General features: G+C 46.0%; 1 protein-coding gene and 1 pseudogene across 1 annotated transcript; one reads left to right on the plus strand and one right to left on the minus strand.

Moving 5' to 3' along the window:
• Positions 1-68: 68 nt before the first annotated feature.
• Positions 69-1,730, minus strand: LOC117843288 (FBD-associated F-box protein At4g13985). The gene is made up of 2 exons (XM_034723856.2): positions 547-1,730; positions 69-441 (listed from the first exon to the last, which is right to left on the minus strand). Exons 1-2 carry the CDS (start codon positions 1,680-1,682, stop codon positions 318-320), a joined length of 1,260 nt encoding a protein of 419 aa, XP_034579747.1. The 5' UTR covers positions 1,683-1,730; the 3' UTR covers positions 69-317.
• A 1,079-nt stretch (positions 1,731-2,809) lies between these two features.
• On the plus strand, positions 2,810-15,942 carry LOC117844060 (UDP-glycosyltransferase 76C2-like; annotated as a pseudogene).
• The last annotated feature ends 1,802 nt before the right edge of the window (positions 15,943-17,744 follow it).

A 17,744-nucleotide genomic window follows, 5' to 3' on the forward strand; every position in this document is an offset into this window, starting at 1 on the left:
AATTGCATTTCTTATCAGGAAAACATGCAGACGCAGAACAAATTGATTAGGATTTATGAGCACAAACATGGTCAAGAACTATTGGGCATTTCATTTCTAGAACAAGAACGGCAGTACAATTCATTGACAAGATAACATGGTGCAGGAAACATCAAATATCTTAAGATCATCAGGCAAAATCAGGTCTCTTTCTAAGAAAAAGAAGAAATGAACTTGCTATTCCAGTCAAACTCATGCACAATCGGTGCGGCGGTCCAAAGTTCAGAATTCCACTTGTCCTGCATCTTTGTTAGAAGCAACTGACACGCCAATGGTGTTCAGTCCTTTAGCGACGACATGATGGCATCGAGGTCGCAGGCGAGCCTCTCCTCGGGGATCATCTTGCCGTCCTCCACAAAGTCAATGCCCTCCACGGTGTACTTGTCGAGCGTCATGTGAGGCCTGCATCCAACAGCACAGCAAATTTAGCAAGGCTCACATCCCAGCAGTACTCAGCCAACACACCTCGCAGTGGACGGCAGGATAAACGGGCATGGTGTCCCTCACCTTGCAGCGTCGGCGACACGCTCCGGCGACAGCTCCGGGATGAGGCCCTCCAGCATCCGCATCATCTGTGCCTTGTAGCTCTTCAGCTCGCGGCAGCTACTCTCGTGATTCCACTCGAACTGGATCTTCCCCGCCGTGACGCTGCCCGGGCTGCCAACATCGATGGCCACGCGCTCCGCGAACTGGTTGTGCCAGTACAGGTAGCGCAGCATCGGCGCCCGCAGCGTGAACGACTTGTACTCGGCGGCGCAGCCAGCGATGCAGTTCACCTCCAGATCCTCCAGCCTCGGAGCGTCGACGGTGATGTCTCCGAACGGCGAGCCGATGGAGTCGCCGTGTGCGCTGACGTCGACCAGATCCAAGTCAAGGCTCTTGAGGAGCGGCAGGCGAATGTCGACACGCGCTTGCTCGATTTTGGAATTGAAGATGCTCAGGTACTCGAGCAGCGGGGACCACGCGCCAGGTGGGAGCGGCGCCTCGACGGTGACGGCGTTGAGCGTCAGGGAGCGCAGGGACGGGAGGCACGGCCACTCGCGGAGCACGACGTGCTCGAGGCGGAGATTCAGCAGGGCGGCGGCGCCTGGCCCCGTGATTGCCGGCGAGAGATGGCCGAACACGGCGACGTCCAGGTAGCGCGCCGCGGCCGGGAGGGCCAGCGTCCACGCGTCTCTCGAGGTGCGGCCGTTGTAGGGGACGGTGACGCGGATCCTGCGCGCGTCGACGAGGGCGATGATGCGGTCGGCGTGGCGCCTCATGCGGCGGTCGTCGACGGCGTAGGCGATCCTGAGGGCGTCCACCGTGCACCCGGACCCCTCCTGCGCACGGCGGCGGAGCGCGACGCGGAGGCCGACGAGGAGGCCGTCGTCGACGACGCCGGGGAGGGCGTCCTCGTCCCCCTCGTCGAGCATGATGTCGTCGAAGAAGAGGAACTCGTCGAGATTGAGCTTGACGACGGGCGTGTAGTGGTGGATGTGCATCCAAGGCCGTGACAGCACCGAAAGCTGGACGATCTCCCGGTACGGGAGGAAGGAGACGATGTGCGCGCGGAGCTCGATCGGCAGCGCGGTGAAGCGGTCGGCGCCGGCGCCGTCGGCGATCCTGGCTTCCTTGCGCGCGCTTCCGCTGGGCCTTCCCATCTCCGGAATCTCTCGTCTGCTTGGATGAGGAAGGTGGATTTCAGAAATGTTTTACGCTTTCCCACCGAGATTTTGGAGGGAAAACACCGTGCCCCTCCATTTTCTTCCCGCCAACAAGTTCGCGCTCTATGGGCATGAGCGCGACAATAGGGCCACTGCTGCGAAGCCTTTGGGACCAATTTTCGCAGGCCTAATGAAGTTAACAGACGGCCCGAATATAGATTTTAGGCCCATAAGAAATTAGGCTTTTTTTTCATATCAGCCCAAAAGATACCCAGCCCGCAAAATGCTCAACTCCTATATGGACCTATGTTTTCCCCGCGGTTGTCGCCGCGTCTCATTCTTGCATTCACACATGACTATTGGCTCCCCCTCAAAAAAAAACATGACTATTGGCTAAAACATTTTGTAGGTGTCATGGCTAGTGTTTATATAACTTCTAAACTATTTTATGGGGTGAGCATTAATAGTTCATGTGCTTAGTCCCCAAAATTTATGCATGAACCCTAAAAATAAGCACCGCACCCATCACTTTGATTGAAAAAAATAATTAAGAGAATTGTCCTCAAGCTTTCGACTCAAATAAATGGATCTTTGCATTAAAAAAATTGAGCTCTGAGTTACAAACATGTACCTCTCTCTAGCTCTCATTCTTAGAGTAACTCTAAGTCATTCATCTCTGTCTTTGTGCACAAAGTCAGTAACATTGGTAAAGTTTGGTACATAAATTAATGTTTTAGTAATATTTTTCTAAAGTGACATTTGGGAACAAAATTTTCATAGTGACATGAGTTGTGGTGGTAAAAAATTTAGGACTTCTTTCTCTTTTTAGTTTTTCTGGCAGATCGGTCGCGCAAGATCTTTGGTCCTCCCCGAAACTGATGAAAAAGTGGGTTGCTCCTTATGGACTTGCTCAGAACGATTCTTCTCTATCTACAGTTCAGGGCCTATTAGAAGTCGAAGGTGCTCCGGTGCAAATTATAGAGATGCAGGCCTAATGTAGTTAATGAAAACATGTATTTTTATGAGGAGTAGGGGCGAAGACCAACTGTGCACAGTGACCGTTTTGGTCATTGTGGTGTTTTCTTCAGTAATACCACTCACACGCCAATTGTTGGCAAATTCTACCCGTTCGGACAGTGGCCATCACTTTGACCATATCCTTGCTGCTTTACGAAGTTCCCTTGAAGCTTCAAAGATAATTGGCATTGCCCATTCCGAACTGCAGCATAGAGAACCCGAGAAATCCTACATCTTTGTTATTGTTACCCTTAGCTAGTAACGGCGCCGCCGGCCAACGAGAATGGCCGGAGCAGGCAGGCGCGCCGCCCGCGTCGCGCTGTTCCCACTGCCGTTCCAGGGCCACGTCAGCCTGATGCTGCAGCTCGCCGGCGCGCTCCACGCGCGGGGGCTCGCCGTCACCGTCCTCCACACGTCCTTCAACCCGCCGGACCCCGCGCGCCACCCGGAGTTCTCCTTCGTTGCTGTGCCCGACGCCATCTCGGACGCGGTCGCCATGATCGAGGACGGCATGGACAGGGTCCTCACCATGAACGCCGCCGTGGAGGCGCCAGCCCTGGCCGAGGGCGTCCGCGACGCGCTCGCGTCGCTGCTGAGGTCGGGCGAGGAGGAGGAGGGGGAGCCCCGGCAGGCGTGCCTGATCATCGACGCCACGCTCACCGCCGTGCAGAAGGCGGCGGCCGGGCTCGGGCTGCCGACGCTCGTGCTGCACACCTGCAGCCAGTGCCGGCCCTAGGGGTGGGGCAGGAGGTGCGATGGCCCAGGGCCCAGGCAGGATGGGGCCCAACTCAAGTATAGAAGACCAGAACCCATACGGCCATACGCGGTACGCCCATACTTGATCGGCAGCGCTGCAGCGGCTCCTTGTCGCGTGTGCGTGTCGCCTCACCTCCTGAGCCGCAAGGCGCCAAGCCAACGCGGCAACGCCACAGCCCCGAAAGATGGAAAGAGATCGTGGGCGAGACGGAAAGAGATCGCAGGGTGCCAGGGTCGTAGTCGCAGGCGAGACAGCGTCACATGCTCACGGCGATCGGGATTCCGACGACTGCGAGACGGCGATCAGGATTCGGGATTGGGCGGGCGATCACCATTGACCATTCACCAGTTCTGCAGTTCACCGTGCAACACGCCGCACGCAAGTCAGTCCAGGCTGTCCAGCGAGGTATGAAAAAAAAACTCGAGCTAGGCAATTAGGCTGCATGCCTGCATGACTGCACTGATATATCATATATTCATATATAACCTATTTTGTTTATTGAACCACACTTTGTCTAGGCCCTAGTTTTTTTCCTTGTTCAATTTGTTCAATTTTTGTCTAGTACTTTGTACCCATATAGTCATATTTTTCTTGTAATTTAGGTCAGGTGTAAGAATTTTAGAATGTTACGTAAGAAACATTTGTCAGGGGCTGCGAAAAGAAAACGAAAAAGATAAGAAGAACAGTTTGTTCAGTCACAACAAGGTGATTTAGATAAGTTTTTTTCAGCTTCAAGTAGTGCTGTGCATGATGACAACCCTATAGATGCATCTGATAATCAAGAAGAAGAGCAACAACAAGTTAATGATAATTTAAGTGAACAAGTTGATACTATAGAGAATGAAAATTTACAACCTTCCTGTCAACCTGAAAATTCAATTGATGATGTGCAACCTTCTATTCATGATGTCTTTGATCCCAGACTTGAGAGAATCTTGATAATAAGGGTAGAGATAATTTGATTGAAAAAGGACCCGTGAGAGAATTGAATCTTGAGTTCCCTGTAGATGCTCACAATAGATATTTTTCATATGCTTACTACTCCAGAAAGTTAAGCAATGGTGAGGTGATTGATAGAAAATGGTTGGTTTACTCTAAACATGTGGATAAAGTTTTTTATTTTTGCTGCAAATTGTTCAAATCAAATCAGAACAAAAGTTTGGTAGCACATGATGGATTGAAGGACCGGAAACATCTTAGTTTAAGACTCAAGGAACATGGAATAGTGTTGAGCATATAAGAAACATGAATACTTGGAATGAATTTAGGCTGATTTTGAGCAAAAATAAAACAATTGATGATGATTTGCAACGAGAAATTGCAAAGGAGAGAGAGCGTTGGAGACAAGTTTTAGTAAGAATCGTTTCTGCTGTCAAGTTTCTTGCTAAACATAATTTGGCTTTCCGAGGGCAAAAAGAGAAACTATATCAAACTAACAATGGTAACTTTCTGGGCACAGTTGAAATGATGGGTGAATTTGATCCTGTGATGCAAGACCATATTAGGCGGATTCAAAATAGTGAGATTCATCATCATTATAGAGCTTCCTGTTGACCGGTTCATATGGGTCAAATTAAAATAGAAATTAGTTTCCTACGTCATTTACTTCTGCAAGGAGATGCAGCATTTTCTACTTCATTTCAGAGTCCAGCCTACTCTTGTTGATGCAGCATTTTCTATTTCATTTCAGAGTCCAACCTACTCTTGCCAGTGAAGGAACTGCCACCACTACAAGTGCGGGACTTGTTTGACCCAAGCAAACTTCCCAACAAAGAAATTGGGCTGAAGTTGTTGAATCTAGCAGCCACCGAGACCACAGCAAGGTCTTCCGGCGCAATAATCAACACATTCGAAGCTCTTGAAGCCCATGATTTTTGCCATAGGTCCACTTCACAAACTCGCCTCTATCGATGGCGTGGGGACTAGCCTAGCTACTCAACCAAGACAGCACCTGCATCCAGTGGCTAGACACACAAGACTCAGGCACCGTGCTATATGTGAGCTTTGGTAGTGTGGTTCATGTCACTCAAGATGAGTTTACGAGGTCGCATGGGGTTTAGCGAATAGTGGTAAGACGTTTTCTATGGGTGGTTCGACGCGGCCTTGAGCTTGGGGTGGAGAAACCAGAGCTACCTGAAGGGTTTGAGAGTGCGGTGAAGGGTTGGAGGAAGGTGATCGAGTGGGCCCAACAACAGGAGGTGCTAGCCCACTCTGCCATCGGTGGCTTCTGGACTCACAGTGGATGGGACTCTACCCTAGAGAGTATCTACGAGGGGGTGCCGATGCTATCGAGGCCTCACTTTGGAGATCAGCCAGCAACCGGAAGGTATGTGGAGGACAGGTGGGAGATAGGGATTTTGGTAGAGGTTTTTTTTCTTAAAATGGATAAATATCGAGCCTCTGCGACCGCACACAGCAAAATTTTACAGTATTCAATTCTCAGCATATCAACTGATCACACAAATAATGAAATAGTACGGAAACGACATAAAGAAATCAAAAGCGAAGTCTATTATTGCTTCTCCATTCATTCTTGGTAAAGATATCCAGGGCGACGATCTCCAACACCTTACTTACCAAACAGATGGTCTCCCTTGCTTCCTCACGCTGCAGCAGGGACCAATATCGCAGCCAATATGCTTCCCTGAAAATAGCCTCCATAAAAGAGGTTAACCGTTCTTTTCAAAAACTAGATTGTTACGCGTACACCAAATTGCCCACGTCAGAGCTTCAACCCCAACGAAAATTAAATTTCTATATTTTTTATTCATGCCTTTTAACCAATTTCCAAGCATGTGTTGTATTGATCTTGGTGGGGTTAACCCAGTAGCTATATTTACAACCTTCCAAATTATCTTAGCATGTTGACAATCAGATAAGAGATGCTTAATTGTTTTGTTACAATCACATAAACGGCATTTTGACTCCCAGTCCAATTCCTTTTAGCTAAGTTATCCGTCGTTAATAACTCCTCCCATTGGAGATACCAAAAGAAGATCTCTATTTTTAGAGGAATAGATTTCATATAAATTTATTGATGAAAGGAGTACCAGATATTGATACATAGTATGAACAGTAAATTTGCCTTATCTATACAAATCCTAGGTAAAATTATCCCTCCCATCAGAAAGCTGATGAGTGGCTACTTTAGCTACAAGATTATGCTAGGCAGTCAGTTTATCTCCGACTAAAGCTCTTCGAAATGATATATTTAGCTATATTTGTTTCATGACATTTGCCACTGTTACGTGGAGATAGTACACTATATTATATAGTGGGAAATTGCACTTTGAGTGGTGTAGAGCCTACCCATGTATCCTCCTAGAATCTAGTTTGGACCATCTTTTATCTTGAAGGTCCCACAACCTAAAAAATCTTCCCTAACATTAAGCAAACCTTTCCAAAAGTGTGAATTACTAGGTTTAATTTTAACCTGGGATAGGCAGTTCGTAAGTAGGGTATGCCATGTGCTATCTTCGTTTAGCAATTTAAATAGCCATTTGCTAATGAGACATTTATTGTTAATATATAAATCTGCTATTCCCAGACCCCCTTGATCTTTCAGAAGATATCGGGGATAGATCCCCAGTACCCGCAAGGAAGGAAGAAGATGGACTCCTACTTAAAGGGGTACCATGTAATCCTACTAGGACTTCTCTGTAATCCTACTAGGACTCGTACCATGTAATCCTATTAAGACTCCTACCTTGTAACCGACAAGTAATCCCACCCCCTTGGAGTATATAAAGGAGGGTAGGGGTACCTATATTGGCAGATAGAGAACCACAACAAAGGACAAAATTCTCAACACCAAACAACACCCAAGCGCATGGTGCAATATACAACACCCCAAACAGGAGGGTATTACGCTACTCTGGCGGCTCAAACCTGTATAAATCTATGTCTTGTATCCTCATTTTTACAATCAAGTTCCGGATCCGGTGATCCCCTGATAGGGTTACCACCGGGACGGCGTGGCACGCGGTGGGCACGGCCTCGGCGGTCGCCATCGTCCTGGTCCGAGTCACCACCATAACCCTGCTGCAACTCGGCGACTGTTGTGTGCAATGCATCGAGTCTAGCCACAACTGAGTCGAGTGTGGCCTTAGCGGCCGTCTGTGCAAGGTCGAGCTGGTCACACCGCTCGGTCGTCGAGGAGATCGTCGAGTCCAGCCGTTCATGAATCGTCTGAATGTCGGTGACAAGCCCTTCAACTTGCGCCCGTATGCCCTGCAGCTGGTTAGCCCCCGCGTCGACATCATCTGCCATGGTTAGCGCAAATACAAGAACAAAAGCAACGACAAAACAGGGGTGTAACGGCTCACAAGGCGCTCACACTAGTGCTGTTATCAAATTCTTATCCGTTCTTACCACGCACACAGGGGCGAACTGCAACCAACCGGTGGAACCTGTGAAAGATTGGAGGAGCGATTGCCTGGAGAAACAAAAGCTGCTCGTCGTAGAACTATGTGGATTTTTGGGAAGGCTGCACTCAAATGAAGGATTAGCACAATCAAACAATAATTCAAGGTTGAATTATAGTGCCAAACACGTAACAAGTGTTGCTGGTAACAAGGGAAATCGAAAGAACAGAGGCAAAGGTGGAGAGGGCGCACCTCTTTTTTTTTTATTTCTGTTTTTTTTATAGAGGGTGCCCCAAAACTGATAATATGAACACAGAGGATCTCAAATATCAAATTGCGGCACACACTTTTTCCGAAATGACAGGGGTATTCCGGTAAAAAAAAGATACTCTCTCTCTCTCTCTCTAGAGTAAGGCGAACCTCAGAAAAATGTACCAAGAAAGAGGGATATGGATATGAAAAGTTGGCACGGGATGCGTGGGGAAGGGCGTGGTATGCGTGGGGGGGGGTTACGGAGTTGCCCCGGAGGGTCGTGACCCAGGGGGGTTCACGGCGCGCGCAAGGAGTTTCCACCGAAACAAAACCGGATCACCTTCCTTCTCCCTGTTGGACTCTTTTTTTTTGTTTTGCTTCTTTCCTTTTTTTTTTGCACTCTCCTTTTTTTTTCTGATTGCTTTCTATCTTTCTTTTTTTTTTTGGATAGGGGAGGGGGCGATCGGAGGGGTGGGATGGCGCGGCGCGGTTGTCGCGAAGGGGGGCGGTGGGCGTGGCGTGGTAGGGTTGGCGAGCAGCGGAACGGCGGCGGCGGCGAAAACTAGGGTGAGAAGAAAAACGAGAAACAAGAGATTAAACACAAGTAACCAGCAACAATTGAACGAGTAGGCACACAAATTCAACAAAGACACTTATTGAAAGAATGTGCGAGGCTAAACGGTTGCTGGGACAAGGATCTAACCTGAAAAAATTTCTTTTGGTTTTTGTGGACTGTAGGAAGGGAAAAACACTCGGTAAAACTCACCGATCAACCTGGAAAGCTGATACCACTTGATAGGGTCAGAGTGCCCGATCTTTCGGTGAGTGGAGATAAATTCGACTTGGTGGAAGTAGACCCTCACGATCCGACTACGACGAGCGAACCCGAAGCGCCAATGCAATCGCTGAACCAACTCCCGATGGTTACCAACCTCGCCGGTGCGAGATCAGCCTGATCACGAAGATCGATTCCTGTCCGCAATCGAAGAACGAACAAGAAAAAGAGGCGAGCAATCTAAATATCACTCGAAGGTGGAGTTCTGAATCAACAAGGACAGCGCGTATTTGCGCGTGTTCAAGAGTAGCTAAAGCTAGATGTAAAACAAAACTCAAGTCGTAAACAAAAGGACTCGGACTAAATAAAGGGGGCGCAGCCCCTGGAGTCCGAAGGGGTCACGGCGCCCAACCCTAGGCGCCCCACCTGGGCTGCCCTGTTGGGCCATCTTCTTATTCCGATGGGCCTTCGTTCCTTAACAGCATGATGAAGTTTAATTCTCTCGCACGGGCTCGAGTGATTGGCCCAACTGGATGAGCAACTATAGGCGCCTGAGGTGGATGAGCAACTGGAGGCGCCTGAGGTGCTGCTGGTGTAGATGTACTCGTGGTGTCCTCATCATCCCCTACCAACCAATCTACTACCTAGGGATACCCCTCGGTAGGTTGCCAGGTATAAAACACCGACATCTGGCGCGCCAGGTAGGGGCTATCGTCGAGATCATCGGACGAGCTTAAAGGACCTCATCTTCAAAATCAATCTACTCGACAAGAAGCAAGTCGCCGAGTTCCAATTCGAAGTGAATACAAGAAGCTTGCGGGAGATCAATCGGTTGTCAGCTCATCTGCATGCAAAAACCTGCAGCACTGGTTGCACTGCTATAGCTGATCATCTTCCATGGCTCCATGCGTCACTCAAGGCTAATGATCTGCTATTGCTCAATGCTCGTGAGAAGGAAAAATACTGGCAGAATTATTTTTCCGTCTCCAAGTCGAAGTCACCAACGATGCATTTTAAGCTAATTGCCTCCAGTTGCCGAATCCTATACTGAAGCAATGAAAGCCAATCAATATTCCATCTACTGCTCGTGCGTGGATCAAGAAAACTATCAGCTCGAGTACTCTTCGTGCAAGGCTACTTTTCGGAGTTTCAGTACACGCACAAGGAAGGCCACCAAGAGATCTGTTCCTCTTCACTACACATACTCAAGAAATGCATGTGGGACTTCAACATGCATGACTGCGCTAGCTTCACACTCGGCGACACAATAGAGACTACCTAAAACTTCTCGTCTCGACTACAAACTAGTCAAGGGCCAACTAGTCGGAATTGACTCCGACTAGTCGGCTTCATCAACAACTGTCACGGCTTCACGACGACCGCCACAGCTTCGTCGACAATCGTCCACGAATCAAGCTAAGTCACTTTTTTAATTATTTTATACTCTCGACGAAAATTACCTTCCAGAGCTACACTTTGCCAATTATTCCTGGGGTATGTTAACCAACAGCCATGGTCTTGGTACACCGAATTACGGAGGCTATAGCCACAGGTTTTGTGTACTCAATTCCGGAAGCTCCGCCAACAGGCTTGGTACATTGAATTTCGAAGGCTACAACCACAAGTTTGGTGCACTAAGTGTTGGAGGCTCGCAGCGGCTACACCCTAAGGAGGCACAAATCCTATGCGCGGCAACACACACTCTCCTCGCTAAAAAGGCAGAAAAGTCTCAATGACTACTTTACGTGCAATTGCGCAGTTTTTTTATCGCAATGCCAACTACTTATTTTAAATGTCTTCTCTTAGCGGTCACTAATCTCCTCGAGCAGAACACACCTTAATTCATGAAAGTCTTGGATCTTCTATCATGCCTAAACACTAGGACGCGTACACGAGACAAATATCTCAGACACGTAGCAGTAGTGCCAGTATGCATACACGAGACAAAGATCTCACACGCAGTGGCAATAGCTAAATAAGGACCGGGAGTCTAAACGTAACAGGCTAACTACTCGGGAAAAATATGGCTGAAACAAGAGCATGACACACAACATTTACATTACATTTATCACTGAATAAATTTCAGTAGTATCAATATTCTACAATATGCTACATAATGTATGCATCTCTTTTTGCAGGTCAAGCTTTGGCGACGACTCTCTAGGACGCTTAGCGTACCTCTAATGGCTCCGCTAGCTTCCAGGCTCGGGGGCTAAGTGCCAATTACTACTCAAAATATCTCTAGTAGCTCAGCTAGCTTCCAAGCTCGGGGGCTAAGTGCCAAATAACTACTCAACGTGGCTTCTACGGCTCACCTGGCACATAAGCTCGGGGGCTAGACGCTGCAAAACTACTCGGATGATGACTTGCGTGAAGACTAAAGACCCTCAGATTGATTATTTAATCATTCCAAGGCTTGGGGCAGATAAGCTACACCTAACAGTTGATTTTTTTAAAGACAAAAAAAGAAGATTCAAGATTTTATTGACCCTCAGCCTGATTCTTCGATTCAACCTAAGGCTCGGGGGCTACTCCATATGGAGTGCGACTTTTGCTGCCCTCTATATCACAATCCGAAGATGAAGATTACAAAATACGATGATCAAGGGCTTGAGCACACTATAGCCTCATGGCAGCTTTGAGGAACTTTGAAGATTCAGCCAGACAAAGTACTCGAAAAGCACCAAAACTACTCGCGAGGATCTGAAAAGTACTCGAAGGCTGCTACACTCGACTATGAAGCTCTTGGAGGCTTGTCGGGGATAGATCCCCAGTACCCATAAGGAAGGAAGAAGATGGACTCCTACTAGGACTCATACCTTATAATCCTATTAGGACTCCTACCATGTAACCAGCTAGTAATCCCACCCCCTAAAGTATATAAAGGAGGGTAGGGGTACCTAGATCAGTAGATAGAGAACCGCAACAAATGACCAAATTGTCAACACCAAATAACACACAAGCGCAGGGTGCAATATACAACACCCCAAACAGGACGTAGGGTATTACGCTACTCTGGTGGCCCGAACTTGTATAAATATGTGTCTTGTGTCCTCATTTTTTCCATCAAGTTCCAAATCCGGCGATCCCCCCTCAACTAATCTACTACCTCGGGATACCTCTCAGTAGGTTGCCAGGTATAAAACACCGACATACAACACAAGATATCCCATTTAGCTAGGCGATATTTTTATTTATCACTATTACCTTGCCAAAAAAATCTGGATCAATAGATATCCAGTATCTTTAGGATACCTTTAGGGATTTCAAAGAAAGACATAATAAACATAGGAAGGCTACTAAGGATGGAATTTAATAAAATCAGCCGACCCCCATAGGACAAGTGTTTAGCCTTCCATGTACCAAGTTTGCGTTTGAATCTTTCCTCGATAGCACTCCAATCTGCATTACGGAGTTTGTTGTAGGCATCTACTTGAAAGGGTACGATCCTAGTTCACAGTCAAACAATTGAATATATTCTTACTTATAATGTTTAACTTCTCTATAGCAAAAGGCTTCACTTTTATAAGAGTTAATCTTCAAGGCTGACAATTGTTCAAAGACAGAGAGCAAAATCTTCATATTCTTAGCTTGCTCTAGATTGTGATCCATGAATATGATCCTGTCATCTGTATACTACAAAATAGATAATTCTTCTTCAACCAAGTGAGGAATGACTCCTTTAATTTGGCCATCATCCTTAGCCCCCTTAATCAAGATGGAGAGCATATCTGCCACAATGTTGAATAGGATAGGTGACATGGGGTCTCCTTGCCTAGGACCTTTTTTGTCTGTAAGTAGTGCCTAATGTCATCATTAATTTTGATGCCCACACCACCTCCCGAGACAAAATTTTCAATCCATGAACACCATTGTAGGCAAAATCCCTTCATTCTGAGTGTCTGCTGTAAAAAAGGCTATTTTACTTTATCATAGGCCTTCTCAAAGTCAATTTTGAGAATAACGGCATTGAGTTTCTTAGTGTGTAGTTCATGGATAGTTTCATGCAAAATCACTACTCCCTCCATAATATTCCGACCGGGCATAAATATCATTTGGGAGGGTCTAACTACATAGCTAGCCACTCCCATGAGTCTATTAGTAGCCACCTTAGTGAAAATCTTGAAACTCACATTAAGTAGGCAGATGGGTCTAAATTGTTGTATTTTTGTTGCTCCTTTTAATTTGGGAAGGAGAGTAATTACTCCAAAATTGAGGTTGTGTAGAGGTAGACACTCCTTATAAAATGATGTGAAAAATACCATTAGGTCTTTTTTTATAATATCCCAGAATACTTGATAAAATTCTACTAGGAAATCATCAGGGCCTGGGGATTTATTTTGCTCCATTTGGAATACAACCTCTTTTACCTCTCTTTCTCTGTAAATGGTGCTGTGAGGATACTATTTTCATCTGCAGTCACCTCAGGTATGTCATGGTTTTGATGCTCCACCATGGTAAAATCATTAACCTCTGGTGGTCCGAACAAATCCTTATAATAGTTTGTGATATAAGCTTTTAATTCAGCATCACCCACTATTATGCCATTTTCTTGTTCTAATTTAAAGATGCGTTGTTTTCTATGCTTGCCATTAGCGACCAAATCGAAATATTGGGTGTTGTCATCACCTTCCACTAGGTCTTTAGTTTTAGCTCTCTCGTACCATTTAATTTCCTCTTCCCTCAATAAGTGAACTAATCGTTCATTGAGGTAGTGTTTCATATTTAACTCATGGCCAGAGAGCACCCTTTTCTCAGCTATTTTATCTAAATCATCGATCATTAGGATTAATTTTTTCTTCTCCTTTTTATTATGGCTAGCTATATTTTTGGCCTAGCCCCTCAAAAATTGTCAAAGAGCTCTGATTTTATTCTACCATATATCCATAGCAATGGTTCCTTTGGTTTCGGATTGCCATTTATTAGCAACCAGATCATAGAAACCATCTCTAATAAGCCAGCCACATTCAAATTTAAATAATAGTTGTTGTTTGTTGTGGGAAGAAGCACATGTATTTAATATCAAAGGTGTGTGATCTGAGTTACTTCTATCTTTAGCATGTACTGTTGTGAGGGGAAACTCATGTTCCTATTCTGTACTAACTAAGACCCTATCTAGTTTCTCAAAGGTTGTATCATCCCCGCTACTCGATCAAGTATATTGACGATCCGACATTTCTATCTCTCTGAGATCAAGAGTTTGAATGACCATGTTAAATAAATCTGGTTATTTTGCATCAAAGTTGTCCTTGTTTTTATCTTCAGGATGATGCATTATATTAATATCCCCACCAATTATGTACGGTAAGGATTCTTTGTTACATATGTTGGCCATCTCAATTAGGAAACTTTCCTTATGTTCCTTTTGAGTAGGACCATAAACTACAAACAATGCTCACTTGTAGCCATCATTTTTATTTCGGAGTGTGAACTTAATATAAAAGTCCCCCTCATCGATGGATCCAATGTCAAACACTGAAAGGTCAACTCCAAGGAGAATGCCCTTGGATCGACCATGTGGTGCCATACAGTGCCAAATAAATTCTTTGCCACCACAAAGTTTTTTAAGGGTCCCATCTGAGAAGTGATCCCGACCCATTTCCATCAGGGCAACGGAATCTATTTGCTCCTCTTTAACCAAATCCTCCAAGTACCCATCTTTAGCCTAGTCCACAAGACCTCTGCTATTCGAGAAGATCCCTTTCATTTGAAACTTAGCTTATATGGTGTTATTGGTTTTTTAGCTGATGAGACCACCTTATTATTCTTTTTTCTAGAATTGGATTTTTTTTCATGCGGGTGTAGCAATTAGATCGTTACAAATGTGGTCTAGGCCCTCCTCGTGCACACTCTCATCAAAATCCCCACAAGCGTGGTGGAGCTATGCATTTAAGTAGTCCTCTTCTCCCTCGTCCAGATTAATTTTAGGAGAGGGAGACCTATTGCTACCAACATTTAATTTAGCTGCCACCTTAAGTCTATCAATTTCTATGTTTTTAAGAAGTAACAGAAGATATAACACTATTATCTCTACCCATAGAAACACCTAGGTTGGCAATTCTAGAAACAATATTGGAATCTGAAATAGAAGGAAAAGATGGGCAATTACCTGGTTGAAGTGAATTTTTCTTGGCCACCAAATTAATTGCCTTTTCTACCATGTTTGTGTCATCCATTGTAGAAGCCCTTCTACCGGATCTTTTCATCAACTCAATACCCCTATTATTTGCAGTAGAAATCACTTCTATTCCATTGATGGTGTCAAGAGCTTGGAGAGCATTTGCCATTGCCACATTGATGAGATTAGCCCGTTTCCATTCTTTTTGGAAAGTGCTTGGAGCATGTGTCGAGGTAATCCAAGAAATTTGTTAGAGGGTGTGCTTCAACGAGAGAAAATTAGGAGGGCAATCACTATGCTGATGGAAGATAATGATAGAATGGAGATAAGAGAAAGAGCAAAGAATTTGGAGACAACGCTGATGTGCCTTGAGAGTAGTGGGTCTTCTCAGCAGGCCGTTGATAACTTGGTTGATCACATACTTTCACTTTGAGTTCTTCCTTAGTTCCTTTGTAGCTATGGTGTATGACACAGAGCATGCGTATATCTAGAAAATATTACTATGCATATGGTTTCAGTTGAATAAATCATTTACTAGTCTGTATTTGCTTTTTTTTCCCCACTGTATGGTCTACTATGTTGAGCAAATTGGAGGAACATCCAATCAGTCCGTGGTGATTTCCAGCTATTATGAAGATGGTCTGAATAGTTTTATTGGAGAGTTAATTGTGGTTTTTTTAATATGGAAGAAGGATACAGTTTTATGGTATCACTCCTTGAAAACAACAGTAGGTCCCACAGATGAAAAAGATTGTAGGAATTGGAAGTTCAGGAGTTAGATAGTTGGAGGTTTCACTTGAAAGGAAGGACAGCAATATCAAACTTTGGTTTCTTGAACAGAGATTCGGGATCTTCAGAAAACGGGACAAAGTTTGATTTCAATCAACATGGAAAATTATAACAAGTTAATTCACATTCATAGCATAAACTCATCCAGCACAATTCCACTGCCAGATGACACAACGGCAAGCCAAGTCCCAAATTCGCCCTGTCTGTTTCTTCATTTGAAGCTCCTGGTCACGATTTACTAAGATCAGAATTTCAGAATTACAAAGATGGTCTGAAATAAGATTAATTGTACATTTTACGTTGAGTAAGAATATTGTTTAATATGGTAAGTGACTCGTTGAAAACAACAGCAGGTCTCGCGGATGAAAAATTTTAGGAATCGGACATTCAGGAGTTGGCTGGATGTTTCATCACTTCAAGAGAAGGACCTAACATCAAATTTTGGTTCCTGGAACGGATATAATTCAGATCTTCAGAAAACAGGACAAGGTTTGGTTCCATTCAACAACGAACGCAATCCTACGAGTTTATCCATGTTCATAGCACAACTCCAGCCAACACAATTGCACTGCAAGAGAAGCCCCAAATTCCGCTTGCTCTGATTTCTTCACTTGAAGCTCCTGGTCACAAGGGCAAGCCAAGTCCCAAATTCCGCGTGCTCTGTTTCTTGATTTGAAGCTCCTGGTCACGATTCATGGAGATCAGAGTTTCAGACTACAACTCTGCAGCTGGAGGGCTTCAACATCAAAAGGGCACAGCAGATCAGGCTTTTAGTGATGACATGAGGCCGCTGAGGTCGCAGGTGAGCTTCTCCTCTGGAATCGGCTCGCTGATGTCAGGGTCCTCCACGGTATACTTGTCAAGCGATATGTAAGGCCTGCATTCAACCCAACAGCACAGCAAGATCACATGTTAGTACTAAAATGATTCGTAACGGAAGTCAGGACAAACGGATGGAGGTATGCATGCCCTGACCTCGCGGCATCAGCCACGCACTCCGGTGGCAGCTCCGGGAGGCGCGCCGGCTTCTGCCGGGCCCCGCCATCTTCACTGTCGCCACCGCCACGCGCTCTCTCGTCCCCTCCGATTCCGATGAGAAATTTCAATATTTGGGTTCCAATTCGCACACCATTTGACACTCAATACGTATGCTTTCCAAAATTACGCGAATTCTTTCAGTTCAGGTGTTTTCTTCTCCTTTTCTCTATTTTCTTTCTTCTTTTGAACTTCCAGCCCATGTGAGAAGTCAATTTTGCCCCTACCTTATCTTCAGAAGCTCCGCTCCTCTCCTCCGTTGTGCTGTCGCCGGCAAAGGTCCCTGGCGGCTGGCGCGCCACGGTTGCGCATCAAGGACCGCTTCGCCCGCTGCGAAGGCCGCGAGCCCTCGGCGGAGAAGCAGCCCAGCGCTGTGTGTGTTGGCCTTTGGAAAATCCAAATCGCCTCCGCTGCTCCTTTCTCCAAAAGCTAGCACCAAAATCCAAGTCCCTCCGCACCAAAATTCAAGCTCAATTCCTATCAACTCTCCCTGCTTCTTCCATGCACGCAATTAGCAAAGCAATACATGAAGCAGCTGGACAGCATCCCATCCTCACGCAAGTGTGCAGGAGGATGACCGACTTCAGCCCACGCGACATTGCATCGAGGGGGAAAGGGACGGGAGGCGCCGGCGGCATTGCTAGGCAGCCGGCGAGCCTTGGGCAGCGGCAAGTCTTGGCACCGGCGGCGGCGACGCTGTTCTTCACGGAAGAAAGGAGATGCACACCGAGTCGCTCGATCCGTTCCGGTGAAAGGATAATCGGCAGGGGCAAAAGAGTCCTTGAAAAGAAAAAGGAAAAGAAAAAGAAAGAAAGAAAATGAAGAAAAGAAGAGAGAAACACCTGCATTGAAACAATTCGCATGCTCGGTGTCGAATTCTGGGAGGCATACGAATTGGGTGTCAAATTTTGGAAAGCGTGCGAATTGAGACCCGATTCCGATGAGGTGGGTG

This window comes from Setaria viridis, chromosome 2 (assembly GCF_005286985.2).
Source record: "Setaria viridis chromosome 2, Setaria_viridis_v4.0, whole genome shotgun sequence".
In the NCBI taxonomy this organism is placed as follows: Eukaryota; Viridiplantae; Streptophyta; class Magnoliopsida; order Poales; family Poaceae; genus Setaria; species Setaria viridis.